Raw genomic sequence first — 25,732 nt, forward strand, 5'->3', positions numbered from 1 at the left:
ACAAAGTTCTTTACCAGATAAAGATACTCAACATGTTCTCTTAGATTTTTGATTAAGTCCAAATTTTTATATGTATTTCTTTCATTCTTCTGGATTATATTCCCCTAGGCTTTCCAACAAAAACTTTTTTCTTTGTTTCAGTATTTTCCCCCAAAGTTCAGGAATTTTTAAAGGTAGAATTTAAATCACTGCGGAAATATATATACACAAGTTTTAATATGATGCTATCCATCCATTTGGGGGAAAAAACTCCCTACTTCACACTATTTATAAAAATGGATTCCACATGGATATGTGTATTAGAAAAATATTTTTTATTAAGAAAATACAAACTCTACAAATCTAGTCAGCTGGATAAATACATGGAAGATTATCTATCCCTGGACAGTTTGCTAGCATTAGATTAAAGTGAAATAGATAGGATTAAGATATCCTTCATCATATTGATACAATATTGCCTATATCTTAGATTATAACTGAGAGCATACACTATAAAATCTTTTTACTGTTCACGAAAGTTTCTCTAAAGATTTTGGTTACGTTCAAGTCTCCTTATCAGGACAGCTATACCCCAAAGCAAGATTTTTATTTGAATAAAAAGGGGCCCATAAGTTGAAATAAATAACAGTATAAAATATATATTTACAAACATTTATGCTTACTAACATAAATATTAATTTATATTACATGTAGGCATAATAGAAGATGATAAAAAGATAACTGTAATGAAGACGAGGAAAAATACAAAACCAAATCAGGGATTCAGGTCTCTTTTTGTCAACACAACACACAGATGCCCCAAATGCTATATGTAATTAGCTGTAAACATCTCATAACAAACCAAACATCCAGGGGGCTCCCTCTGCCCAGGATGCATTACCGGATGTGGTACGCCCTGAAGCACTTGGCATGGACGCCCTTCTGGCACTTCTCGCAGCGGGTGTTGGTCTGTGAGTGGCACAGGGCACACCGGGTCCTCTTGTCCTGGTGGATGATCCAGTGCCCAATCATGTCAAAGCGGCTCTCGGTTTCCAGCCGCCTGCTTCGCCTCCCTTGGGATGACGTATCCGCGTTGCTCTCTAGGTACACGCAGGCCACATACCTCCGGAAGGCCAGAAGGTCCACCTGGGCATCATGGCAGCACATCCTGTGCAGCTGCCATGCATTGTTAAGAGCAGCGTCAATAACATAGCCAATGAAACTCGAGTACCACTTCATACCCCGGATCTTCACCTTGTACTTGGCGATGTTCTGGTCCATGCGGCCGACACCCCCGACCTTCTCCTGGTACAGCCTCAGCAGTGATGGCTGATGAACCTGGGCCTGTGTCTTGGCTGCTCCCGAGTGATGGTTGGTCAGCCCTGCTGGCTCTATGCCCACAGCGTTGGAGCAGATGTTGACCACACTGCTATCATGCCAGCGGCACACGATGATCTCCTCACTCTCATCAACTTTGTAATCAAACGAACCCCTCTTCATTCTCTTCAGTTCTTTGGGATCTTTAAGGGGACATCGTTCAGTTCTGTACTCACGAACAGTTCCTGTGGCCTTCACTCCTTTCTTCCTTAAAATGGACATCAATTTGACACTTGTAAAAACCTTGTCAAAAAATATGTGGTATGGCAGACACCCACGTGTCTGAAGTGCATCCACAAATTTCACCACCATACTGCCTCCTAGGTCCAGGCCCCTGTCTGGCTTAGTGAACAGTGTGCCCTGTGAGGGCTCGAACCACACCAAATAGCCCCTGCTAGTCGTCCCACACCAGATCTTGTAGCCCAGCCGCACAGGTTTCCCCGCAGGCAGATGCTTGGACCCCCGGTGTCCAAAGTACTCACACATAGACTCGCCAAAGCTGTAGAACTCTTCCAAGGGTGCATGCTTCTGGAAATTGTAGTTCATGCGGACAATGAGAGGCCTCACCTTGGCAAACCTATCACTTTCATCAAGCTCATTGTTATCTGCAAAATGCAGGTATGAGAAGATCAGTTCAAATCTGTCCCTTCTAATTGCATCAGCCACAAGATGATGATGTGAATCAGGGGATGTTTCCCAAAACATCCTTCTCCTTGGATAGGAGATATACCCACTTAAAATCAAAATGCCCAAAACACACTTCAATTCCTGGGCTGTGAGACCCAGGTTGACATTCTTCTGCCAAGCATAACGATTGGTTTCATTAACAATAAAATTAATTGTTCCTTCATCAAAAAACAATTCAAAGAGGCCTACAGGACTCAGTTCCTGGCTTTTGAGATCCTCCATATGAGGATCTGATGCTGTCCAACTGGTGAAGTCCGGGCGGATATCTCTTTTGGTCCAGACATGTGGAGGTTCCACTACTGCCTTTTGCTTCTTCATGGCTGGCTGCAGCTGCAGCTCATCCTCATCCTCCCCGGAGCCAGAGTCCTCAGGCACAACAAAGGCATGCAGCACATTGCCGGGCAGGTGGGTTCCTCGCCGGCCATCTTCATCACCCGAGTCCTCATCAGTGAAGTCCCCTGAAGCATTGTTGGGCGGTGCAATGAAGATCTCCTCCCTACTCTGGCCAGATTCCTCCTCCTCCAGAGCATTCAGAACCTCAAGCAACTTCATGGACTTCAGCTTTGAGCCGGTTCTTCTCCCGGTAGTGAGGCTGCTGCGATGACAGGAAACAGAATGAAGAGAGGCCATGCAGGAAAGCCAGTGCTTCAGCAGAAAACTCCACTAAAGCACTGCTCAAGAGGAGGGCACTCCCACTTCAACAGCATCCTGGACCTAACACCATAAGGCACAGTGCCAGATAAGTGAATTTTCCAGACAAACACAAATTACTCATCTAAGTGCAGAAGTATTTTAATGAAGGGAGGCATTCTAAAGAGGTATTCCATACTTCCTTTCCTTCCTAAATAAAGTGTCTGAATAGAGGATCCCCTCTAGTGATGAATCCAGGTGCCACTGTTATCATCTGGTTAACAGTAACCGTCAACGGGAAGGCTCGGCTGCTGAAGTGACATCCACCGATGTCTCCTGACTCAGTGGCCCTAGCAGCTCTGCTTTCATGCTTCCGCCTTATCTGTCTCTTCCCTTTTTCTTATTCACTTGGCATATATAAGTTTCCTCACTTCCCAACTTCTCAAACTCTCCCTACTTGAACTCTCACTACCCAAATTCAGGACCTAAACAGATTCAGACAGATTTTCACAAAGCTCCCTCAACATCTGATATCCTACTGCATACTGACTGCTAAATAGATTTAGAAACATGGAAACCCCTGCTATTCTAACTCTCCCTGTGCATGTAGGAACCAAATACAAGAGACATTTGTATTTAGTGGGCACCAACCACGAGCAGGTGCTGCCCAGGGGCTGGGAGTGGGCACACTCCACTCCCTGACCTGCACAGCACTTGTTTCCAAATGGAGGAGACAGATGACACATCAACAAACACACAGCTATGCAGGACGGCATCAGTTAGCGATGAGGGCCATCCTGAATAAGGGACAGAGAGTGCAGCAAAGGAATAGGGCTGGGGGTGCTACTTTAGACATATGATGAGGGAAGGCTCACAGGGCAGATGGCCTGGAGAGGTGAAGGAGTGAGCCTTGCAGACAGCTGGAGACTGGGTGTCCCAGAGGGAGAGAAAGAACTGTAGGTACAGGTGCAAGGCCCTGTGGTTGAAGGGACTTGATATCTATGAACAGCAAGGAGGTTAGTGACACTGCAGATGTAGTGCGGGGAGGAGAGTAGAGTAGAGCAGAGGTGGCTGGGTCCAGGGCCAAGGCCCCAGAGGGTTCCAGAGGTCCTGATCAGGACTTCCAGTTGTATTCAGTTATCACAGGAAGCCCCTGAGGGGATGGAGCAGGACAGTGAGGGGTCAAATACATTACTCTGGCTATGAGAATAGACTGGACTTGGGAAGGTGGGCACTGCTGCTGCCCTATGCCTTGGCCTCTGCATGAGAAAAGCCGTGCACCAGAGGGAGGATGCAGGCTTTACCACAAAGGCTATTTCTCTGCCTGCTCTTAGGCTTTGGAGTTTAAGCTGCATTAGAGATTCACACCAACCTCACTTCCAGGACACTGACTCCACCAGCCACCCCTGCTGGAGGCTAGAGCACAAGAGGTCTGACCTCTGGGGAGATGAGGTATGCCTCAAGCTCTCCATGGCCAGCCAGAAAGGGAGAGGAAACCTGAAGCTCTTCCTTTCCATGGACCTTGAACTAAGACACGTTCTCAAAGGGTAACAGCCATCTTCATGCCTCCCCTGACCTCCCCTGGTCTACAGAAGCAGATCCAAGCCTGCCCAGCCACAATCTCTGCTAGTCTCACCACTCAAACTGCTGCTCACCCACAGGCCCTCAAACACCTCTGTGCATACCTGTTCAAGCCCTTGGAGTGAGAAAGCCTGCAGGAGCTGAGGCAGCCCCACAGACAACCATCTTGTGTCTTGAAAGATGAGGAAAGTAAATCACATTTTTAGATCAAGTGCAGAACTAGAGCTACACAGCTGCACCCGTACTGTACCACACACACTCCTTTGTCTGCCTTGTCTCTTCTCCAATCTTCCTCTCTCCTCTCCCTCCTTGGTGCTTCATAGACACCAAGTGCTTAGGGTGGCCAGCAGGACTGAGAACTGAAAATGTTATAGACTTGGTCTTTCAAAAGCAGAGAAGTAAATACAGTTAGCCTTGAATAACATGGGTTTGAACTATGTGAGTCCACTTATACATAGATTTTTTTCGGTAAATACGTCCTGGAGTACTACATGATCCTCATTTGGTTGGAACCGCCAGTGCAGAGGGCCTGATTATAAAGTTATACACAGATTTTCAAATGCGCAGAGTCAGCAACCCTAATCCCCATGTATTCAAGAGTCAACTGTACCTGCAAAAAGCCTTTCATCAAACATTACTCCTACCTTGATGATGAAGCCATGATATACTGTGAACATGAGGTTGTCTTTACTTGCAGAGTCTAAGAATCTGTAAGACAACAGAAGTCAGTTTTAAGAAATCATATCTTAATTAGCAAAGGAATAGGAACTTCTCTACCATTTAAGGGAAAAAAATCTCAAGATTCACTATCAACCAGAGGGAAACGGATCAAGTACACACAGGAAATGATGTGTAGTTGACTGGCTAGTCAGAGGGAAAAAGAACAAGCTCCCCCATCTCACACCTCACAACAAAATACATTCTAGAGCAGGGTTTCCCATAGTCAGAACTATTGGCATTTTGTTTCTTGTGGGGGGCTGTCCTATGTATTATGTGATGTTTAACAGCATCCCAGGCCTCCATCTACTAGATACCAATAGAACAACTACCCCACTAGTTGTGAAAAACAAAAAGGTTTCTAGACAAATGTCCTCTGGCGGGGAGAGTAGGAGGTAAAATCTCCCCTGGTTGAAGACTACTGTCCTACATCAGCACTGCCAATAGAACTTGCCACAATGATAGATGTGTTTTATATCAGTGTTGTCCAATATGGTCGCCATGAGCCACATATGGGTATTAAGCACTGGATATATGGCTAGTGTGACTGAGAAATTGAATTTTTAATTTTATGTAATTTTAAGTAATTCAAATTTAACTAGTCACATGTGGATAGTGGCTACTATATTAGATAGTGAAGTCCTAGATGCATTAAGTATTAACTGCAAAAAAGCAAAACTTTTAAAGTACATTAATGATCACAGAGGAAAACCTTTCTTATAGAAAACATAGAAACTTAAAGGAGGGTGGATAATTTTAACTACATCAAACTTCCAACAAATCTGTAGTAGGCAGAAAGCCCAAAGGACCCCAAATAGGTTGAACTCAAATAGGGCTATACCAAGACACATCATAATTAAATTGTCAAAAGTCTGAGACAAAGGAAGAATTTGGAAAGCAGCAAGAGAAAGAGAAATTACATACAGGGGGATCCCTATAAGACTAGTAGCAGATTTTTCAACAGAAACTTTTCAGACCAGGAGAGAATGGGATGATATATTGAAAATGTAGAAAGAAAAAACTATCAACTAAGAATGGTATTCCCAGCAAGCTGTCCTTCAAAACTGAAGAAGACATAAAGACTTTAACAAGCAAACAAAAGCTGAGGGTGTTCATACCACAAGACCTGCTTTAAAAAAAATGCTAGGGCTTCCCTGGTGGCGCAGTGGTTGAGAATCTGCCTGCTAATGCAGGGGACACGGGTTCGAGCCCTGGTCTGGGAGGATCCCACATGCCGCGGAGCAACTAGGCCCGTGAGCCACAACTACTGAGCCTGTGCGTCTGGAGCCTGGGCTCCGCAACAAGAGAGGCCACGATAGTGAGAGGCCCGCGCACCGCGATGAAGAGTGGTCCCCACTTGCCGCAACTAGAGAAAGCCCTCGCACAGAAACGAAGACTCAACACAGCCTAAATAAATAAATAAATAAATATTTTTTAAAAAAACAATTATAAATTAAAGATGTAATTTTTGACATCAGTAATATAAGGGGGGAAGAACTTTGTAAGGGAGAAGTTTATGTATGCAACTGAAGCAAAGTTGCTATCAACTGAAATTAGTTACATTAGGATATTCTATATAATCCCATGGTAACTGCAAAAAGAAAATCTAAAGAATATGCATGAAAGGAGATTAAAAGGAAATCAAAACATGTCACTGCAAAAAATCAACTAAACACAAAAAAGGTAGGCAGTAATGGAGGAAAATGAGAGACAAAAGAGCTATAAGATAGATAGATAGACAGACACAAAACAAATAGCAATGTGACAAAATAAGTCTCCCTTTTTCAGTAATTATTTTTAAAGTAAATAGATTAAACTATCTAATCAAAAGGCAGATATGGGGGAGGTGATATCAACAGATGATGGACTAGGAAGCTCTAGGTCCTCATTCCCCACAGAAATGCAAGTTAACATCAATATATGGGCCAGAATACCTTTATGAGAATACTACCAAATTGGAAAAACCCAGTTTTCCTCCTCCTGGGTAGGAAAAAACCCAGTCTTTCCCTCCTTTGTTTCTCTCTTGTGTGTCTTCTTTACCACTCGCACAGAACATTTCACTTCTGACACTTCTAGTGACCAAATTCGGGGTGGGGGGGTCCGCACAAGTAACTCTCTGAAACACCAGCTGGGTGTCCAACAATTCTGACACTAACTACTGGAGACAGTGTCAGATCCCACAGGTTAAGGGCTCAGTACCACAAAACTGCTCCCCACATCAGATGCCAATTACAAGTAGTAGGTCCCCAGGTTACCCACAACTTCTGTTTGACTTGGCTACAAATCAGGGGTTCCCATGATCCCTTCCTTGGGTTCAATGAATTTGCTAGAGCAGCTCACAGAACTCAGGGAAATGCTTTATGTTTACCAGTTTATTAAAGGATATGATAAAGGATATAGATGAACAGCCAGATGAAGAGATGCACAGGCCAAGGTATGGGGAAAGGGTGCAGAGCTTCCATGCCCTCTTCAGGCATGCCACTCTCACAGCACCTCCATGTGTTCACCAATCTGGAAGCTCTCTGAATCCCGTACTTTTGAGATTTTTATCGGGGCTTCATCATGTAGGCATGATTTATCATTAATCCCGTTTTCAACTCTCTCCCTTCTCAAGAGAATGGGGAGTGGGTGGGGCTGAAAATTCCAAGCTTCCAATCATGGCTTGGTCTTTCTGGTGACCAGCCCTCATCCAGGAGCCATCCAGGCACCCAACCAGAGTCACCTCATTAGAACAAAGGACACTCCTACCACGCAGGAAATTACAAGGGTTTCAGAAGCCCTGTGCCAGGAACCCAGGTCAAAAACCAAATATTAGGACAAAAGATGCTCCTAGTGCTCTTATCACATAGGAAATTACAAGGATTTCAGGAGCTCTGTTCCAGGAACTGGGGCAGAGATCAATATATATTTTCTATTATCTCATGGCCCACCCCCTGGGCTCTGGCCACAGACCCCTTACAGCAAAATGATACCCAAGTCAAAAGATACTGGCACGTTACTAGAACCCCATGCAATCATTAATAATCATTCCAGTTCATCATTTTGTTGTATGAGGATGTCTCCCAGGGTTAGGCCACTCCTGTTTGCAGTCTTTCATTCGATCAAATCAGGTTCCAAAAGGAGTGGTTTCAGCAAACAGATGGCTTCACTCTTTCAGACATCTGACATAATTGAGCTAAGAAACAATGTCATCTCTTGCTCTGAGCTCTTTTGAGGTACTAATGTAATACTGAATTTACCTTTTTACATAACACATTTATTCACTACTTACCCTTAGCTACTATTCCTCCTTCTCTTCACTTATACCCAAACTCTTCCATTTTTGGAAGGTTCATTAGATTCAACCATTGTGCTGGTCTAGGTTGCAGAAAGCAGTATTAGCCTAGCAAGTGCCTTCCCTCAGTCCACTCCCATTTAGAGAGGGTGAGGTTATGCAGGTACAGAACTAGTGGGCTATCTTTACCACCAAGCAATATAGCTACATTCAGTCTTGTCAGATGGGATGAAGGCACATTCTGCCCCATCAGGCCCTTAGGAATTAAAAATATAGTTATAGTTTCTTGCCTAGGAATCATTCTTGTTTTGGGGCACTTGTATTTGCAGCCCTGGTCACATGACCACTGCCATCAGGTAAGAAAAACAAAAAGTTGAGGTGATGTGAGGAAGAAAAAGAAAAAAAAAGAGAGAGAAAAAAAAACTATAGTTATTATACCAACATCCTTCTCCTTTGGCAAGAAGGTAAGTCATATCAGCATCCTTTGTCACCCCTACTTCCCTAGATCCACCAGAAAAATAGAGGAATCTATCCAGTGGGGACACTCTTCTAGTCCCACTCACGTTTTTTATGAGTAGACACTCATGAAGGTGTGTAAAGCCAGCCCTTCATGCCTTTATTTTCCTCCATTTTAGACAACCAATGCTTCAAATGCCCATTCCAATTCTCTATCAAACTAGTAGTCAGAGGAGAATATTTCTGTGCCCATTGTTGGACACTACCGATTGTAAAATGTGTTCCTTGGTGTAAAGAAATGACAGTCAGCAACCCAAATTGGTGCAGTATCTTCTGTTCCAGTTCTTTCACAGTATTCTGAGCATTTTCATCTACCATTGGGCAGGCATAGCCCTGTCCGGAGTCAGTGTCTATTCCCAGTGTCAGGACCCATTTGTAGCCCCCCATGGCTACCAGCATTGTCTCACATGCCAGCCATGATCAGAGCCTTCCCACCAGGGAATCTACCATATAGCCATGTGCAATCTCTGTCTCTCTCGTTGACAGAGAGAACTTCTCTTACTGGCATTTTGTGCATGAGAGTACAAGAAGACTATGAGGAAATTCAACCCATCTTTACTTTACTGCAGTGACCCCTATGTCCATACATTTCATGGACCCAGGTGGCCATCTCAAGGGAGCACACAGGAGTATCTGCTTGCTAATTCCAATCACTTACTAAACCTGGAAAAGAGTTCTCCTGATGGGCACTGACATGTCCTACTTTAATGCACCCCTCAAATTTCCACAAGCCTGTGCCCCACAAGGGCATCCCTTTAATAGGCCAGGTTTCCATTGTCCTCCTGCCTGACCATATGGCCAGTCTATTGGCCAGCATCCATGAATCAATCAAAACCCAAACATAGGGGCTTACACCATTGTTCACTTCTTCCATCACTGTTAGGAAAACAGCATGCACGTCAGCCCACCAAGCTGATTTGTTTTACCTTCTTCAATCAGAGTGGTGGCCTTCCAAATAGGATGTTGTCCATTCACCTTCTAAATGCCATCCACAAACCAAGCAACTCTTTGTTGGTCAGTTGAGAGTTCTTTATAGGGCACTGTCCAAGTGACAAAAGAATCCAGCAACTCCTCACACAGTTATAGAGTCAGTCCTAGAGAAAAAGAAGCCCCCTACTCGTGAGTATCTCCTTGCACTCCCCAGGCAGCATCATCCTGTATAAACTGTTTCTATTTTATTATGAAATCCTTCCAGGCACTGCCATCCCCATTAGAGTGATTCTCTGACATCATCCTACACATTGAGTATTTCAGGTTTTAAGATAATTTTATGTCCTTCAGTCATAGGGGTAGCTTCAATTAATAATGTCAAATGGCAAGATAGTAAATGCCGCTCAAATGGAAATTGTCTAGTATAAATTCCCAGTAGTGATCGCTGGGAGGCACTCACAGGCCTTTGTCATAAACCGCAGTCTAGGCTCCACACGGGCTATCACACAGAGAATTTGTCCCTACCAGCAATCCAACTTCTATTCCATGCTCCTTACTGGTTCCAACTTATCATGTCCGATTAATATTGCTCAAAGGGTAGAGTTACATGCCTTCTGTTTACAATATTAGGTAGGGGAAACATCCCCCAGATACAACGTCCATCCCCATAATACAATCAGAAAGAAGAGACGCAACCACTTCACATAAAGCCTGTTCAAACAACAATTCTACAAACTTCAATCTTAATTCTATCAACCCTAACTGTGGCCTCCATTAGGATCACATCAACAGGTTTTGTCTTACAATATTAAGTAGGGGAAGTGTTCCCCAGCCAAACACGATATTGATTCCCATAAAACATTCAGGTAAAGAAGACACAACTTCTTTACATAAAACTTGTTTAAACATTTCAACTTTCACAATCTTATTAACTCTTACACTTTTTTTTTTGGCTGTGCCACGCGGCTTGTGGGGATCGTAGTTCCCTGACCAGGGACTGAACCCAGGCCCTTGGCAGTGAAAGCACAATGTCCTAACCACTTGACTGCCAGGGAATTCACAACTCACACTTTTATACTCTCTAAATCTAACTGTAGCCTGTGTCAGGGCTTCACCAATAGGTCTTGGTACCACAGTTCGTAGGACTCCTGTATCAACCCCCTGACCATTTTACCCACTCACGTGCAAAAGGCTTTGGGTCCCTAGTAAGGGTTGAGCCAAGGTACCCTGGCCCTTTTGTCAACTGTCAACTTGATTAATCTGCCTAACCATTGCCCCAAGTGACTGCTGGCGAGGTTTCTCATTGTAGTCTCTGCCTTCTGGCTTTTTACTTCTCCAAACTGGGATAAATAGAGCAGACTTGTCTGGGACCCCTACATGCTGGGGGACCAGCAGGAGATCCCTTTGGCTAACACCCAGTCTTTGGTATTGCTGTATTAAAACCTTTGTTTTAACCCCATCAATGTCCATTTTATTCATCCCACTTGTTTTTGTTTTTTTTAATTAACATCTTTATTGGAGTATAATTGCTTTACAATGGTGTGTTAGTTTCTGCTTTATAACAAAGTGAATCAGCTATACATATACACATATCCCCATATCTCTTCCCTCTTGCGTCTCCCTCCCTCCCACCCTCCCTATCCCACTCCTCTAGGTGGTCTTCATCCCACTTCTGAACAACCATCTAAAGATTTCCACCCTGCTGAGACAAGTCCTGTGACTCTCCCCTTTCTGTTTCACCTTTCTTTCACCCCATCAATATTTGCTTAATTCACCTTATTCCTTAATAACCATATAAAAATTTCCACCCTGCTAAGACCAGTCTCTTGATTCTTTCCCCTGATTTTTCTTGTTCTCTTGTCCCAGGAACGGGGGTCAGAGACCAATGGAAAACCAAAGCCAACAGAAAACCAAGAAGGGATTCCATTGAAAAGAGTACGAAAAGTTCATGGCATTTTGCACACACATGCTTCTCCCCCACCTCAGTGTAGTTAGGTGCAACCAGGAGAAAACCTAGTTCTGGTTTGCCTGGGGTCTGCCTGAGGGACAAATTTCTGTCTCACCAGACTTGGAGCACTGACAGGTATGTTGGCATAGTTTGGAAGACACTGAAAATGTAGGCAGGTGCCACAGCACAGTAGCTGCAGAGATTCTGCAGTTCAGCAGGCAGATGTCTGGGAGAGCAAGAAATTACAAGCTCCTGAGAAGAAATAAGGACAAGCAGTGTAGAGAAATTGAGACAGTTCAAAAGTACATACACAAGTCCAGAGAAGATACATCACTAGAAAAGGATGGGGAGGTCCCAAACTTCCAGGTGGGCTGATTGGTGAAGGTATTCTGCTAAACGAAGCCAGTCCATTAAGACTGGGACAGGAAATTGTTTTGTCAAATGGCCAAATCTCAGCAACAGATTACAAAGTATACAAAGAAACAAGGAAACATGGCCCAATCAAAGGAACAAAATAAAACTCCAGACTGGACCCTAAAGAAAAACAGATTGCTGAATTTCTTAATGAAAAATTCAAAACTACTTCTTAAAGATATTCAATTAGCTATAAGAAAACACAGATATACAACTAAACAAAATCAGGAAATGCATGAACAAAATGAGAATATCAACAAAGAGATAGAAACTATAAAAAAGAACCAAACAGAATTCTAGAACTGAAAAATATAATAACTGAGCCAACCTTACCCTGATACTAGAGCCAGACAAAAACACTAGAAGAAAATTAAAGACCAATAGCCTTGATAAATATGAACACAAAAATCCTCAATAAAATACTAGCAAACTGAATTCAAAAGCACATTGAAAGGATTATACACAACAAAGTAGGATTTCTGGAATGCAAGAATAGTTCAACATGTAAAAATCATGTAAAATAAAACATGTTCATATTAATTGATGCAGAAAATGCATTTAACAAGATTCAACACTGTTTCATGATAAAAACACTTAATAAACTAGGAATAGAAGGAAACCATCTCAACATAACAAAGGCTATATATGAAAAAATATCACAACTAACATCATATGAAATAGTAAAATACTGAAAACGTTTCCTCTACCAACAGGATCGAGATAAGAATGCCCACTCTGGCCATTCTACTCAACATAATACCAGAAGTCCTAGCCAGAACCTTTGGGTAAGAAAAATAAATAAATAAATAAAAGGCATCCAAATTGGAAATGAAGAAATAGCATTACCTGTTTGCAGATGACATGATCTTATATGTAGAAATCCCTAAAGATTTTTAAAAAACCTGTTAGAACTAATAAACAAGTTCAGCAAAGTTGTAGGAATCAAAATCAACACACTAAAATCTATTCATTTTAGTTGCATTTCTATACACTAACAATGAACAATATGAAGTGGAAATTAAGTAAACAATTGCATTTACCACAGCATTGAAAAGAATAAAATATTTAGGAACAATCCTAACCAAAAAGGTGAAAGAGTTGTAAACTGACAAAAAAAATTAATGAAAGCACTTTTAAAAAACACCAAAAAATGTAAAGACATCTCAGGTTCATAGACTGGAAGACTTAATGTTGACAGTATGTCAATACTACCCAAAGTAATATACAGATTCAGTGCAATCTCTATCAAAATCCCAATGGCATTTTTGGCACAAATAGAAAGAGCCACCTAAAAATTCACATGTTATATCAAGGAACTCCAATGGCCAAAACAATTTTGAAAAAGAACAAAGTTGGAAGACTTACACTTCCTCATTTCAATACATATTACAAAGCTACAGAAATCAAAACAGTATGGTACTGGCATTAAAGACAGACATATAGATCAATGAATCAGAATAGAGAGCCAGAAATAAACCGTCATGTATACAGCCAGGTAATTTTCAAAAAGGGTGCTAAGACCACTCAGTAGGGAAAGGACAGTCCCTAACAAATGGTGTTGGAAAAACTGGATATCGTGCACAAGGATAAAGTTGAACACTTACCTTGCATCATATACAAAAATTAACTCAAAACATACCAAAGACCTAAATGTAAGAGGTAAAATAATAAAACGCTTAGAAAAAAACATAGGGGAAGAGATTCATGACATTGGATTTGGCAATGATTTCTTGAATATGACACCAAAAGCAGAGGCAACAAAAGCTAATACAGACAAATGGGACTACATCAAACTTAAAACTTCATCAAAGGATATAATCAACAAAGTAGAGAGGCAATACATGGAATGGGAGAAAATATTTGCAAATTATATCTTACAAGGAGTTAATATCTAGAATATATAAAGAACTCCTATATCTTAATAACAACAAAAAAAGTAAACGAACTAAAAAGTGGACAAAAAACATGAACAGTCATTTCTCTAAAGATATACAAATGGCCAATAAGCATATAAAAAGATGCTCAACATCACTAATCACTAGGGAAATGCAAACCAATACCATAATGATTTATCACCTCATACCCATTAGGATGACCACTATCAAAAAAAAAAAAAAACAGAAAATAACCAATGTTGGTAAGGATGTGGAGAAATTGGAACCCTTGTGCACTGCTAATGGGAACATAAAATGGTGCAGCCACTATGTAAAACAGTATGCTGGTACCTCAAAAAATTAAAAACAGAACTACCATATGATCCAGCAATACCACTTCTGAGCATTTAACCAAAAGAATTGAAAGCAGGGTCTCAAAGAGACACCCAGGTTCATAGCAGCACTATTCACAATAGCCAAGAGGTGAAAGCAACTCACATGTCCACCTACAGATGAATGGATAAAGAAGATGTGGTATGTATCTACAATAGAACATTATTCAGCCTTAAAAGGAAGGAAATCTTGTCACATGTTACAACATGGATGTAACGAGAACATTATGCTAAGTGAAATAATCCACTCACAAAAAGACAAATACTGTATGATTCCACTTACATGAGGTATCTAAAGTATATAAATTCATAGAAACAGAAAGGAGGATGGTGGTTACCAGGAGTGGGTGGAGGGGAAAATGGGAAGTTGATGTTTAATGGGTATAGTCTCAGTTTTGTTAGATAAAAATGTCCTGGAGATTAGCTGCACAACAATGTGAATATACTTAACACTACTGAAATGTACACTTAAAAGTGGTTAAGATGGTAAATTTTATTTCATGTGTTTTTTACAATTAAAAATAACAAATAAAATTTAAAGCAAGCGTTATCAGAGAAAATGAGGGTAACTTTACAGGGAAAAAAGGTGGGACTCATCAGAAAGATATAATAATTTTAAACTTTATGCATCTAACAATATAACTTCAAAATACAGTAAAAATTAATAGAATTATAGAAATTGACAAATCTATCGTAACAGTAAGAGATTTCAACACACCTCTTTCAGTAACTGATGGTCAAGCAGACAAAATTACTGAGACTTGAACAACAGAACTGACATGTTTGACCTATCCTACGTAAACGGAGACAGGGAATGACATTAGCAAGGTGGTGGAATAGGAATGCATCTCCCTAAACAAACAATGATTTGGCAGGCAACCACAGACAAAAGTGCCTTTGTGAAAGCCTTGGGATCCAGATAGGAGGTTGCAAAACCCCAGTGAACCCCAAGACCAAGGATAGCTGCTCTAAAAAGGCAGGCCCACAACCTGGTGGCAAGCTCACATGGTTCTGCCAGCAAACTGAAAGCAGCCCCAACTCCCTACAGACTCAAATCCAGGCCTGCCTGGTCACGGTCCTGTAACCATCTGACAAGGGACCCAGGAGGAATCATGCATCCATATACCCCTGGTAACAGGCCTACCATCCTTGGACCAGACTACAGATCCTGAAGCAGCCCTGTGACCTGACTCTAGCCCCGCTCTCAGTCCTGCTCACCCAGGGATCCAGCAACACCCATCTGTGCCCCTGGCAGCAGGCCTGCCAACCTTAGTGCCAGCTGTGGGTCCTGAAGTGGCACTGAGACTTGGTTTCAGCACTGCTCCAGTGTGGTCCTAGAGGCAGTCCTGCCCACCTGGGGATCTGGCAGGAACCAACCAACCAGCAAAAAGCATTTAACCATAAAGAAAATGATTGATAAATTCTACTACATTTAAATTAAGAACTTTTCAGTCCATCAGAACAAACTCAAAAATGGGAGAAGTTATCTGCAACAAATATAAGGGATTAGCATCTAGGAGGTAAGAATAATCTAGGATATATAAAGAAATCCCAGACACAATTAAGAAAAACACAAATAACTCAACAGGAAAATGGGTAAAATGATATCAGGAGGCACTTCTCAAAGGAAATACAAAAAGAAGACAGACGTGAAAAGATGCTCAATCTCATTACTGTTCAGGAAATGAAATTAAAACCACAATCAGATATCATTTCACAGACACCAAGTTGGCAAAAATTTTAAAGGCAGAGATTATCAAGTGTTGAAAAGGACAATGAGTAATGCAAGAGGCCACATACTGCTGAAAGGAGTGTAAACGGTATGCTAGTATCTACTAAAGTTGAACATGCACAAATCCACCCACCCAGCAGTCCACCCCAGGTATTTACCCTAGAGCAGGGGTTCTCAGCCTCGACACTCGCATTAGGGGTCGGACAACTCTTTGGTGTGTGGGAGAGCAGGAGGAGATGGGAAGGCTGTCCTGTGCATTGTAGTATGTTTAGCAGTGTGCCTGGCCTCTACCCACTAGAGACAGGAGCACACCACCTCCCAGTTATAACAACCAAAAGTGTCTCCCTTTCTTCCCTTACCCCTATCTCACCTCGTCTCCCTCACCCCTGTTTGAGAACTACTTCATCTGTGCGCCAGGAGACCAGGACAAGAATGTCCACTGCAGCATTGTTTATTTAGAGTAGCAAAAACTAGAGACAGCCCAAACGGCCATCAACAGAATGGATGCAGTGCAATACCACAGGAAAAGTGAGTGAAGAACTTTAGCCACACACACGACTGAATGGATCTCAAATAAAAGACAAAAAAAAAAAAAAAAAAAAGAAAAAGAAAACTTGCTACATGATTTCATTTTATAAGGATCAAAAAGTTAAACCAAACTAAAATATTATCTGGAGACACATACACATCGTAAAACTATAAAGAAAAGCAAGGAAATGATTAAGAGGAACTTCAGAATACTAGTTACCTCTGAAGAGAAAAGATGCAATTGGGGCAGACATACAGGGGGTTTCTAAGGTTTCGACAAGGTTGTATTTCTTAAACTGAGTGGAGTGTTCAAAGTTCTTTCATGACTCTTTAAACTGTTGCTATGCATCTTATATGTTTTTGAATGCAAATTTTGCACACTTATACATGCACTCACAAAGGCGCAGGGACACTCCCACACACCTGAGCAAATATGATCAAGCTGACCCACTCAATGTCCTTTGAGAAGACCACTGTCTGCAGTGACACGGAAGTGGCAGGCAGAAGGCATATGTCTGTGGTGTTCCAGAGCACATATATGTTTTGCACTTAGAGGAAGAAAATTAGAATACAGTCATCTCCACACTCAACAGTCTGTGTCTCTCATGAAGAATCTCCTTATAGAATCCTCATAAAATCATTTACCTAAATTTTCTCAAAGCCCAGCTAGTCTGCATCCCAGCTTGTCAACCCAGTGCCTCTGATCACCCATGTCCTCCTCTGGTCCACCCGACAGTGCACTTAACTTCCTCTACAGCTTGTGAGAAGAGCTCACTGCCCAACCAGACCACAAGCTCCAGGCATCAAGGAAGTGAGTCCCCACAGGCATTCAATGAATCTGTGTATGTAACCACAACCTCTCCAGGGCTCCTGCCTCCCTTCTCTTCTGACCTTCCTTGGCACTCACACAGCCTGGCTGCAGATGCCAGGTGTCTGAGGTATGGGAGAAAGACTTTGGTCCTGCAACTCCCCAACCTCCCATTCACACGTATGCAGTCTGGTAAGAATATGGACTATGGAGCCAACAGGGGCGAGCTGTGTGACCGTGGGCAAATCACTTACCTTCTCTATGCCCTCATCTCCTCACCCACAAAACGGGATCTGCATGGTACCAACCCTTGTAGGGTGTTATGAGGATGAGAGTCAATGCCTGTGAAGCACACACAACAGGCCTGGCTCTACAAGTGGTAGCTATTTTTTCAGATCCACAACACTTCACCTGCAATTCTCAAAAGTCAAAAATGTTGTGAAAACTGAACATTATTTCAAAATTTGGGCAACAAACTGCCTGGCAGCAAAACCTGAAAATATCTGAGGCTCTTTATAATACCTATTTCTATTACTTACTATAGATATTGATAGATATTGCTACAGAAATCCTATGTTTGATTAAGGAGTGCTTCAGTGTGACTTTGATAAAATTCAAACATTCTGACTTTTCCCCATGTCTGGTTGGCTTTGGGTCAGAGAGTATGACCTGTGTTACCATTTCAGTCACACCACTCCCAGCAGCTCATCTCATCACCTTTTCCTCTGCTGTACCCTAGGCTGACCCTTATCCACTCACCAACATTCAGTGACAGCCCCCAACCAGTCATTCCCACACCAGCCCATCTTCATAGCCTAGGGAGAACTTCCCGAGGTCACAATCCCACAAGCCCTGGAAATAGGTCAAGGCCCCTAACAGGTGGGTCCCCAGCCTTCTCCCACCTAGGCTCAGGCCAACTCACATCCTGCAACCTCCTTCTTCCAAGTTGAGGCTTCCTCTATCACAGATTTCACCTCAATTACAATACATGACCCCACCACATACCCTCTGATGGCAGGGCAGGTGCAGAATTTATTCACCTCTCTATCCCCAGAAGCCAACACAGCTCCTGGCATGCAACAGGCACCCAATAAATACTTGCTGAACTGAACAACTTGTGCTGCTAAGAAAATGGCCATACTGCAGGGCATCCTCCTCATCCTGTAGCAGGCCTTCATCTTCATCTTCACTTTCTGGCTTTAAGACAGCTATTTAAAAAAGTACTAGGAACTCTTAATATTTGATTGACCCTAACCAAAATGCACTCCCAAAGATTCTCTGAAACTCTGCATAGGAAATGTCTATCAGTGGAGACCCAATTGATACGGTGGACTAGATGTGGGTGACTTGGAGCTGTGTTTTGCGCACATTGGGATGGAAATGCTTTTGAGATAACCCAGAAAGGTAGCGATAGGCCACAATCCCTGTGGGTCTGAGACAGAGAAACGCCCTGGGCCGAAGTGATAAACAAGTGAGTTTTCTGAGGATTTATGGAATGCTCAAAGCCACAAGAATCCTTGAAGCCACAAGAGATCATGCAAGGGAGGAAGCCCACACTGAAAGAGAAGCTGGCCAAGGAGGGCATCTGCAGAGATCTGAGGGAGGAGGTTGACTTGAGAGGTAGGAGGAGAACTAGGAGAGGCTGAGCAGCCAAGGGCTAGATGGGTCAAGGCACAGAGGGGGACCACCTATGCCAAAGCTGCCCGAAGGCTCAGCTGTACGTTCTCAACTGGCCCTGGCATCCAAGAAGAAAAGCCTCTTTGATCTGAGATCTGGTGGTCCCGTCCTAAGGGCCACTCTGAAGGATCTTGGAGGTAAGGGGGCTTCTACTGTTTAAAATATAAATTTTTCCAATGAGACACGACAACTAAATGCATCTAAATCCTGACTTGGATCCTATGCCACAAAAAGGAAATGGACAAGAAGAGCAAAAAAAATCTGAATAAGGCCTGTAGATGTTAGGTGTCCTGGTTTTGCTAATTGTTCTGTTAAATAAGATGTTAACATTTGGGGAACCTAGGTGACTAGAATGTGGGACTTCTTTGTACTAGTTTTAAAACTTTTTTCAAATTCTTAAGTTACTTCAAAAAAATTTTTTTTAATAAGACATTTTATAAACGTAAATGCCTCAAAGTTAAGCCAGGTGTACCACAGCTCAGGAATGGCCTTTGTGAAACGGGGCCCTCCTCCTTCTTCTCCTACCCATCTCAATACCGAACAAGAAGGGGGGAAAAGGGGAAAAGAAAGACCCTATGCAACGTCGGCGACCCCAGATGCAGGCAGAAACTATAAATGCCAGAAAGGCCCTGCATCCAGCACGTCCCCGCGCGAAGCCGCCCCTCCCCCTAAGGGGCGTGGCGTGGGAGCCGCACCCCACCCACCCCGCCCGACCCCGCCCACAGATGTCCACCCACGCCGCCCCCAATCTGCCCCGCGTCAGCCTGACCCAGCCCCAGCTCCGCCCACAGCCCGTCCGGCCTCCAGCCCGGGCCCGCCCCCGATTCCGCCCAAGGGTCCTAGCCACTCCTCCCTTAGTACATCCTGTGTTTAGCAGGCCCCGGTCCCGCCCATAGCCCGGCCTCGCCCAAAGTCTCCCGCCCCCAAGCCCGCTCCGCCCCAGTTGAGTCCGCCCCGGTCCCAGCCCAGCCTCCCCGTCCCGCAGCGAGAGCGCCCCCGTGCGGCCCTCTGAGCTGCGCGCCCGGAGGTCCATTGTCCCTGTCCCGGTCCCACCTACCCGTCGTCCGCCCGCGGCAGCGAGGGCCAACGCCTCGGGCACCGTTGAGAAAACGCAACACCAGGGCGCGCCGCTCCCACATCCAAGAGGAGCCCAGTCGGCGGTGCAAGCGGGACGACGCCTACCTGCGCCGAACGGGCCGGAGCCTCGTGGGTTCCCGCCAGATACCACCGGCAGCGCGGAGCCCACAGCGCCGCTGCCCCGCCGGCGTCGGGCGTCGCGGCCGCGCAACGTCCGGCACGAGAGCGCTCGGTTCGCCTCGGCCCGCCTTCTGCTCTCCGCCCAGGACACGCCCCTGCCCAGGACACGCCCCCGATTCGAGCGACCATCGAGACATTGGGGCCTCCGCGGCGCCTAGAGGGGACGCAGAAGTGCCTCTGAGGCAGGGCCCAGGACGGCAGAAATATCTTCCGCCCCTTTTTGCAGCCCCTTCTCGTCCTGTTCACTTACATGCTAGCCTAGGCACTTTCCTCGCTATTACTCACGAGGGCACGAAGTCTTTTTTCTTTCTAGGTCGGTGGTTCTCCAATGTAGTTCCAGACCAATGGCAGCTTCACTTGGGATCTTGATAGAAATGCAAGTCCTGGGGCTCCACCCCAGACCTACCGAATCAGAAACTCCGAGGCCAGGCCCAACAATCTGCGTTACCGGACCAACCTCACACCCTGGACTTTTGGTCTGGATAATTCCTTGTTGTGGGGCCCTGTCCCATGTATTGCAGGTAGGATCACCTGATAAAATATAGGGCGCCAAGTTAAATTTGAATTTCAGATAAAGATATACTCTAAAATTAATCTTGGAGTTATGTATTTCATCTGGCGACCCTACCCACAGGTATTTTTATTTGCTAAAGCTGGCAGCCGTGATTTTAGGATTTTGAGCATCCCTCGCCTCTACCCACTAGATGCCAGTAGCACACCACACCCCTGCTCCACCAGTTACAACAACTAAAATTGTCTGCAGACAAGGTATCTTGCGCGCGGCCGGGGTGGGGGTGTGGGGGGGGGCGAAATTGGGGCGGGGGAATCCCCCTTCCAGCCTGGGCCACTCCCATCGCCTCCCCATACACACACTTTGAGACTCTGCTCCATAAAGTATATAGGAAGTGACTTTACAGAAAAGGGTGCCTTGGCATCCAAGGGTTTTTCTAAACACAAAAATCCTTGGGACCAAACTGTGCTAAACATTCAAGAAGACGGCCACGTAGTGAAGGTTTTGTGTTTGCTTCTCCACCCTGGCACTTCTCATAAGGGTTTTGGTCACTGTAAAGTGTAAACTACCTGGGTCAGAAAAATAAGTTATCATGCCCATTTGTGAGAGTCTGGAGCCAAGGGCACACTCAAGTTTGTCATTCCTTTTTCCACAAATACGTATTGATGCCATGCAGACCAGATACAGCAGAGAACAAAAAGTTCTTGTTCTCATGGGACTCACTTTTTAATAGAGGAGGCACTCAAGAAACAAATAGTATCAAAAGGTGATAGGTGCTGTGAAGAAAAATGAAGCAAGTTAAGGGGGTAGAAGATGAGCTCTGGGAGGGTGGGGTGCTATTTTAGGTAACATAAATGCAGTGTTTCCTACCTTCCTTTGTTCCCCAGAACCTATATCCCATTCATTCATTCATTCAACAAGCATCTACTGGATGCCCACTCTGTGACAGTCACTGCTTACATTCCAGTGAGAGAAACAGACAATAAACAAGTGAAATATATGGTATGCCCAGTGGAAAGTTCTATGGAGAAAAAAAAAAAAATCAGGGAAGGGGAATGTTTAAATAGTGTGGTCATGGAAGGTCTCCCTGAAAAAATTATATTTGAGGGAAAAGCCAAAAGATATGAAGAATAAGCCATGCAGAATTCAAGGAGGAAAATACTTGAAACAGGGAGAACAGCATGTTCAAAGGCCCTGAGGTGGGAGCAAGCCCAGCACTTTGGAGGAACAGCATGGCTGGTGCTGAGTGAACAAGGAGAGTCAAAACAATGAAGTTGGAGAGGTGATAAATCATGTGCCAGGTATGTGGCCAGCCTCTGTGTGTGCTTGGGGCTCTAGCAGAGGAGGAATGCAGTCTGATGAAGCCTTTGTAAGTGCCCTTTGAGGTGAAGCAAAGAGCCAGACAGGAGGCTATTATAGTGGTTCAGACCAGATATGATGGTGACTTGGACCAAGGTGCAAATAATGGAGGCAGAGAGAAGTAGTAGGATCCTGGATATATTTTGAAGGTAGAGACACAATAGGGCTTGCTCATAGATTGGATGTAGAACATGAGAGAAAGGAGGCAGGGAAGACTCAGGGTTTTGGCCTTCAGAAGTAGAAGAATAGCGTTGCCATTGACTGACAAGTGAAAGATGGCAGAAGGAGCAGGTTTGGTGGGAGGTAAGGAGTTTGGTGTTACATGCATATGGAATCCTCACTCTTTGGGGACCTTGTTTAGCAAATTAGTGGAGGTTACTGACTGGCTTGTCTTTTCTAGATGAAGAAATACCTATCCAGCTCATACCCACCTTTGTCTTAATTAATGGTTAGGATCCTGACCTAAGCCATTTTCTCCTTGGTGACTTGGACCAAGGAGAAAATGCGCAGTAAAAATCTGAGATTTTGCTTGGATGACTGGATTGTTCCACTCAGAATTTAGGTTCCTCACTCCCATATGAATAATGGGAATATTCACAACCCCTAGCTGATTCATAGAGTTTAACCTGGGGAGGGATTACACTGAGCCTTCCCCCTCCATTCTAGCTCCCCAATTCCTTCCTCCTCAGATAATAGAAAGGGTGTATGAAAGGACTTCACTATTCATACAGCAATACGTGTGCTGAAGACTGTGGCTCTTCATTCATGAATGACCTCAAATAGAGGATGGAGGAATCTGAGAATAAGAAGCAAACACTCTTCCAGAATAAACAGCATACAAACCACCAGAAATACCAGGTCCCTATTTTGGGCTATTAGGATCATAGAGATTTGGGGAAGGGGGAATCTAAGATATGGGGAGAAATAAGTGTAGAACAAAAACAGTGAAAAAGATAGTCATGAAAAGATGGACTGAAGGTGGAGAAAAGAGAGAAGAGGAGAGTGATGGAGTAGTGGGTGACAGTGTCCTCCAGGTGAGCCCATCTAGTGGCTCAGGTGCTCTCTCCTTGACTGGTGTTACCTTAAAACAGCCAAATATTTTACCTGCAAAATGGGTTTATTTGGGAGCAGCAAAGAACTGCAATTTGGGACATGCAATCATGGCGAACCACCTGCAAGTCCTGTAAAGCAAAGGAGAAGAAACTGTTTTATAGAGGAGAAGGGAAAGTTGGGAGGGGCTGTTACAAACAAAATGTCCACTGAAGTATGGTGGTTTTTCATTGTCTGAGTTGTGACAACTTCACATTGGCTGTGCTGTTGCCAAGCAAGGAGAAAAATCTTTCTTTCTCATGCTGGCAGTGGTAAAGTGGGGTCATTTCCAGCCAGAGATGCAAAGTATGTGTCTCTTCCTACTAAGATTCGTATTGACTCAGTGGTACATGTGTGGAGCTCCCCCTTGTGGCCTCTCAACTCTAATACAGTAAAGTTCCCTTTTATTAATTTTCACACTGGACTGCCTTCTTGGAGTATAGTGAAGGAATTTTTTTTTTTTTAATAAAGAAACCGTTTCTTTACTTGTGGTACTGGAGGTTTTAATCAGCCTTGTAGTGAGTTGAATGGTGCCCCCTCAAAAGATATGTCCACCCAGAACCTCAGAATATGACCTTATTTGGAATAAGAGTCTTTGCAGATGTAATAAAGGTAAAGTGAAATCATCATGGATTAAGGTGGACCTTAAATCCAATGATGAATGTCCTTGGTGTTTTTTGGCTTGTGGCTGCATCTGTCCAATCTCTGTCTCTTCTTCACATGTGTCTCTTTTTTTTTTTTTTTTTTTGCCACACACACAGCATGCAAGATGTTAGTTCCCCAACCAGGGATTGAACCTGCGTGCCCCCTGCAGTGCAAGCACGGAGTCTTAATCACTGGACCCCCCAGGGAAGTCCCTTCACATGTGTCTTTGTGTGTCTTCTGCTTTTCTGTCTCCTATAAGGACATCCATCATCCCACCTCTGTGTTTTAAGCTGTTGCTCATAGTATTATGGCAAAAAGAAAAAAAAAAAATGTGTTCTATGAGTCGTTTAGGTTTAGGGCTCAGCATAATGGGGTCTTAGTTTTCATGTATTTAAAAATGTTAAAGTCAGTTTTGTAGCTTATTTTTATTTCAGCTGGAGCTTTTTTATGGCTTTGGGTAAAATTTAACTCTATTTCTTGTTTCTCTTAAACACACTTTATGCCAAATTTTGTTGAGTTCATCATATGCCCACAGTGACTAGCATGAAATTTACCAACTCTTATATATGCTGCTGAGTATAACTCAAACTTTCATTTATTGCTTAATTCTTATTATGGCTGTGACCCATGAAGGTGAATTGAGCAAGGAATAATGAGATACATAAACAGTGTGCCCCATGCCTGCTCCTTTCAGCTCTTTATAATCTAGAGAGCATTCTCCCTGCAATGTGGATGCCAGCACGTGTAATTTTACCAAAAATTAATTAAAAAATCAAGGCCAAGTCTACATGTTTACAGAGGTTTGCAGACCCCATTTAGACATTTTCAGTGCCTTGCTTGAAAATAAGCTACATTAATAATTTTTTAAAGTTGAATTTTTTTTTAATTCAAATTTGGAGTGAGAAAGAGGAAAAAAAACCCTACATCATAGGAATAGGAAAATATCAGCCCATTAAAGCAGAATTCTTCTAAAAATGCAAATTTTGAAATTGTCTTTAATTGAGAAATAGGCTAAGTTTTTTTTTTTTTTTTAAATTAATTATTTATTTATTTATTTATTTTTTGGCTGTGTTGGGTCTTCGTTTCTGTGCGAGGGCTCTCTCCAGTTGTGGCAAGTGGGGACCACTCCTCATCGCGGTGCACGGGCCTCTCACTATCGCAGCCTCTCCTGCTGCGGAGCACAGGCTCCAGACGCGCAGGCTCAGTAATTGTGGCTCACGGGCCTAGCTGCTCGGCGGCATGTGGGATCCTCCCAGACCAGGGCTCGAACCCGTGTCCCCTGCACTGGCAGGCGGATTCTCAACCACTGCGCCACCAGGGAAGCCCTAGGCTAAGTTTTAAAGAAAAATTTTTGGAAAAAAGTATTAAAGTTAACTTCAGGGTTTTGGCTCTGAAGAAAGAACCAGATGCCAAATATTGTGTCAAGCTACAATCTCCTGCTATTAACGGGCCCAGGGCAATAAAAGTGGCATTAACCGCGAGGTTGTTGGTTTCTTAGAACTTGCTTGTTAAGAGATGATACTGAACATGATATACATGCTGACGACAATTGAATTGATTGGGTGTACTCTGTACAATTAAGGATTTAATGTCCTATGTAAAGTTAAGAATTACTTTTGGTAAAGAATATCCACAGGGATGATAAATATATGCACAATTAAACATAACATGTATTATACAATATCAGGAATGCAATGCACATGCTTATATTAATGCTACATTAATATTATATTGTATTAATTCCATGATACTTATGTATGATAATATATAGCATATACTATGCAAAATTAAACGTATATAGTATTAA

General features: G+C 43.4%; 1 protein-coding gene across 3 annotated transcripts; it reads right to left on the reverse strand.

Moving 5' to 3' along the window:
- Nucleotides 1-528: 528 nt before the first annotated feature.
- On the reverse strand, nucleotides 529-20,437 carry PGBD2 (piggyBac transposable element derived 2). 3 transcript variants are annotated; one of them, XM_036845534.1, is made up of 5 exons: nucleotides 11,950-12,154; nucleotides 11,755-11,865; nucleotides 9,688-9,855; nucleotides 4,899-4,962; nucleotides 529-2,638 (listed from the first exon to the last, which is right to left on the reverse strand). In XM_036845534.1, exons 4-5 carry the CDS (start codon nucleotides 4,913-4,915, stop codon nucleotides 877-879), a joined length of 1,779 nt encoding a protein of 592 aa, XP_036701429.1. In that variant the 5' UTR covers nucleotides 4,916-4,962; nucleotides 9,688-9,855; nucleotides 11,755-11,865; nucleotides 11,950-12,154; the 3' UTR covers nucleotides 529-876. The 3 variants fall into 3 exon arrangements, with proteins under 3 accessions (XP_036701429.1, XP_036701430.1, XP_036701431.1); XM_036845535.1 differs by lacking the exons at nucleotides 11,755-11,865; nucleotides 11,950-12,154 and adding an exon at nucleotides 20,122-20,437; XM_036845536.1 differs by lacking the exons at nucleotides 9,688-9,855; nucleotides 11,755-11,865; nucleotides 11,950-12,154 and adding an exon at nucleotides 20,122-20,437.
- Between the last annotated feature and the right edge of the window lie 5,295 nt (nucleotides 20,438-25,732).

The sequence above is a fragment of the Balaenoptera musculus genome, chromosome 3 (assembly GCF_009873245.2).
Source record: "Balaenoptera musculus isolate JJ_BM4_2016_0621 chromosome 3, mBalMus1.pri.v3, whole genome shotgun sequence".
NCBI classification, from domain to species: domain Eukaryota; kingdom Metazoa; phylum Chordata; class Mammalia; order Artiodactyla; family Balaenopteridae; genus Balaenoptera; species Balaenoptera musculus.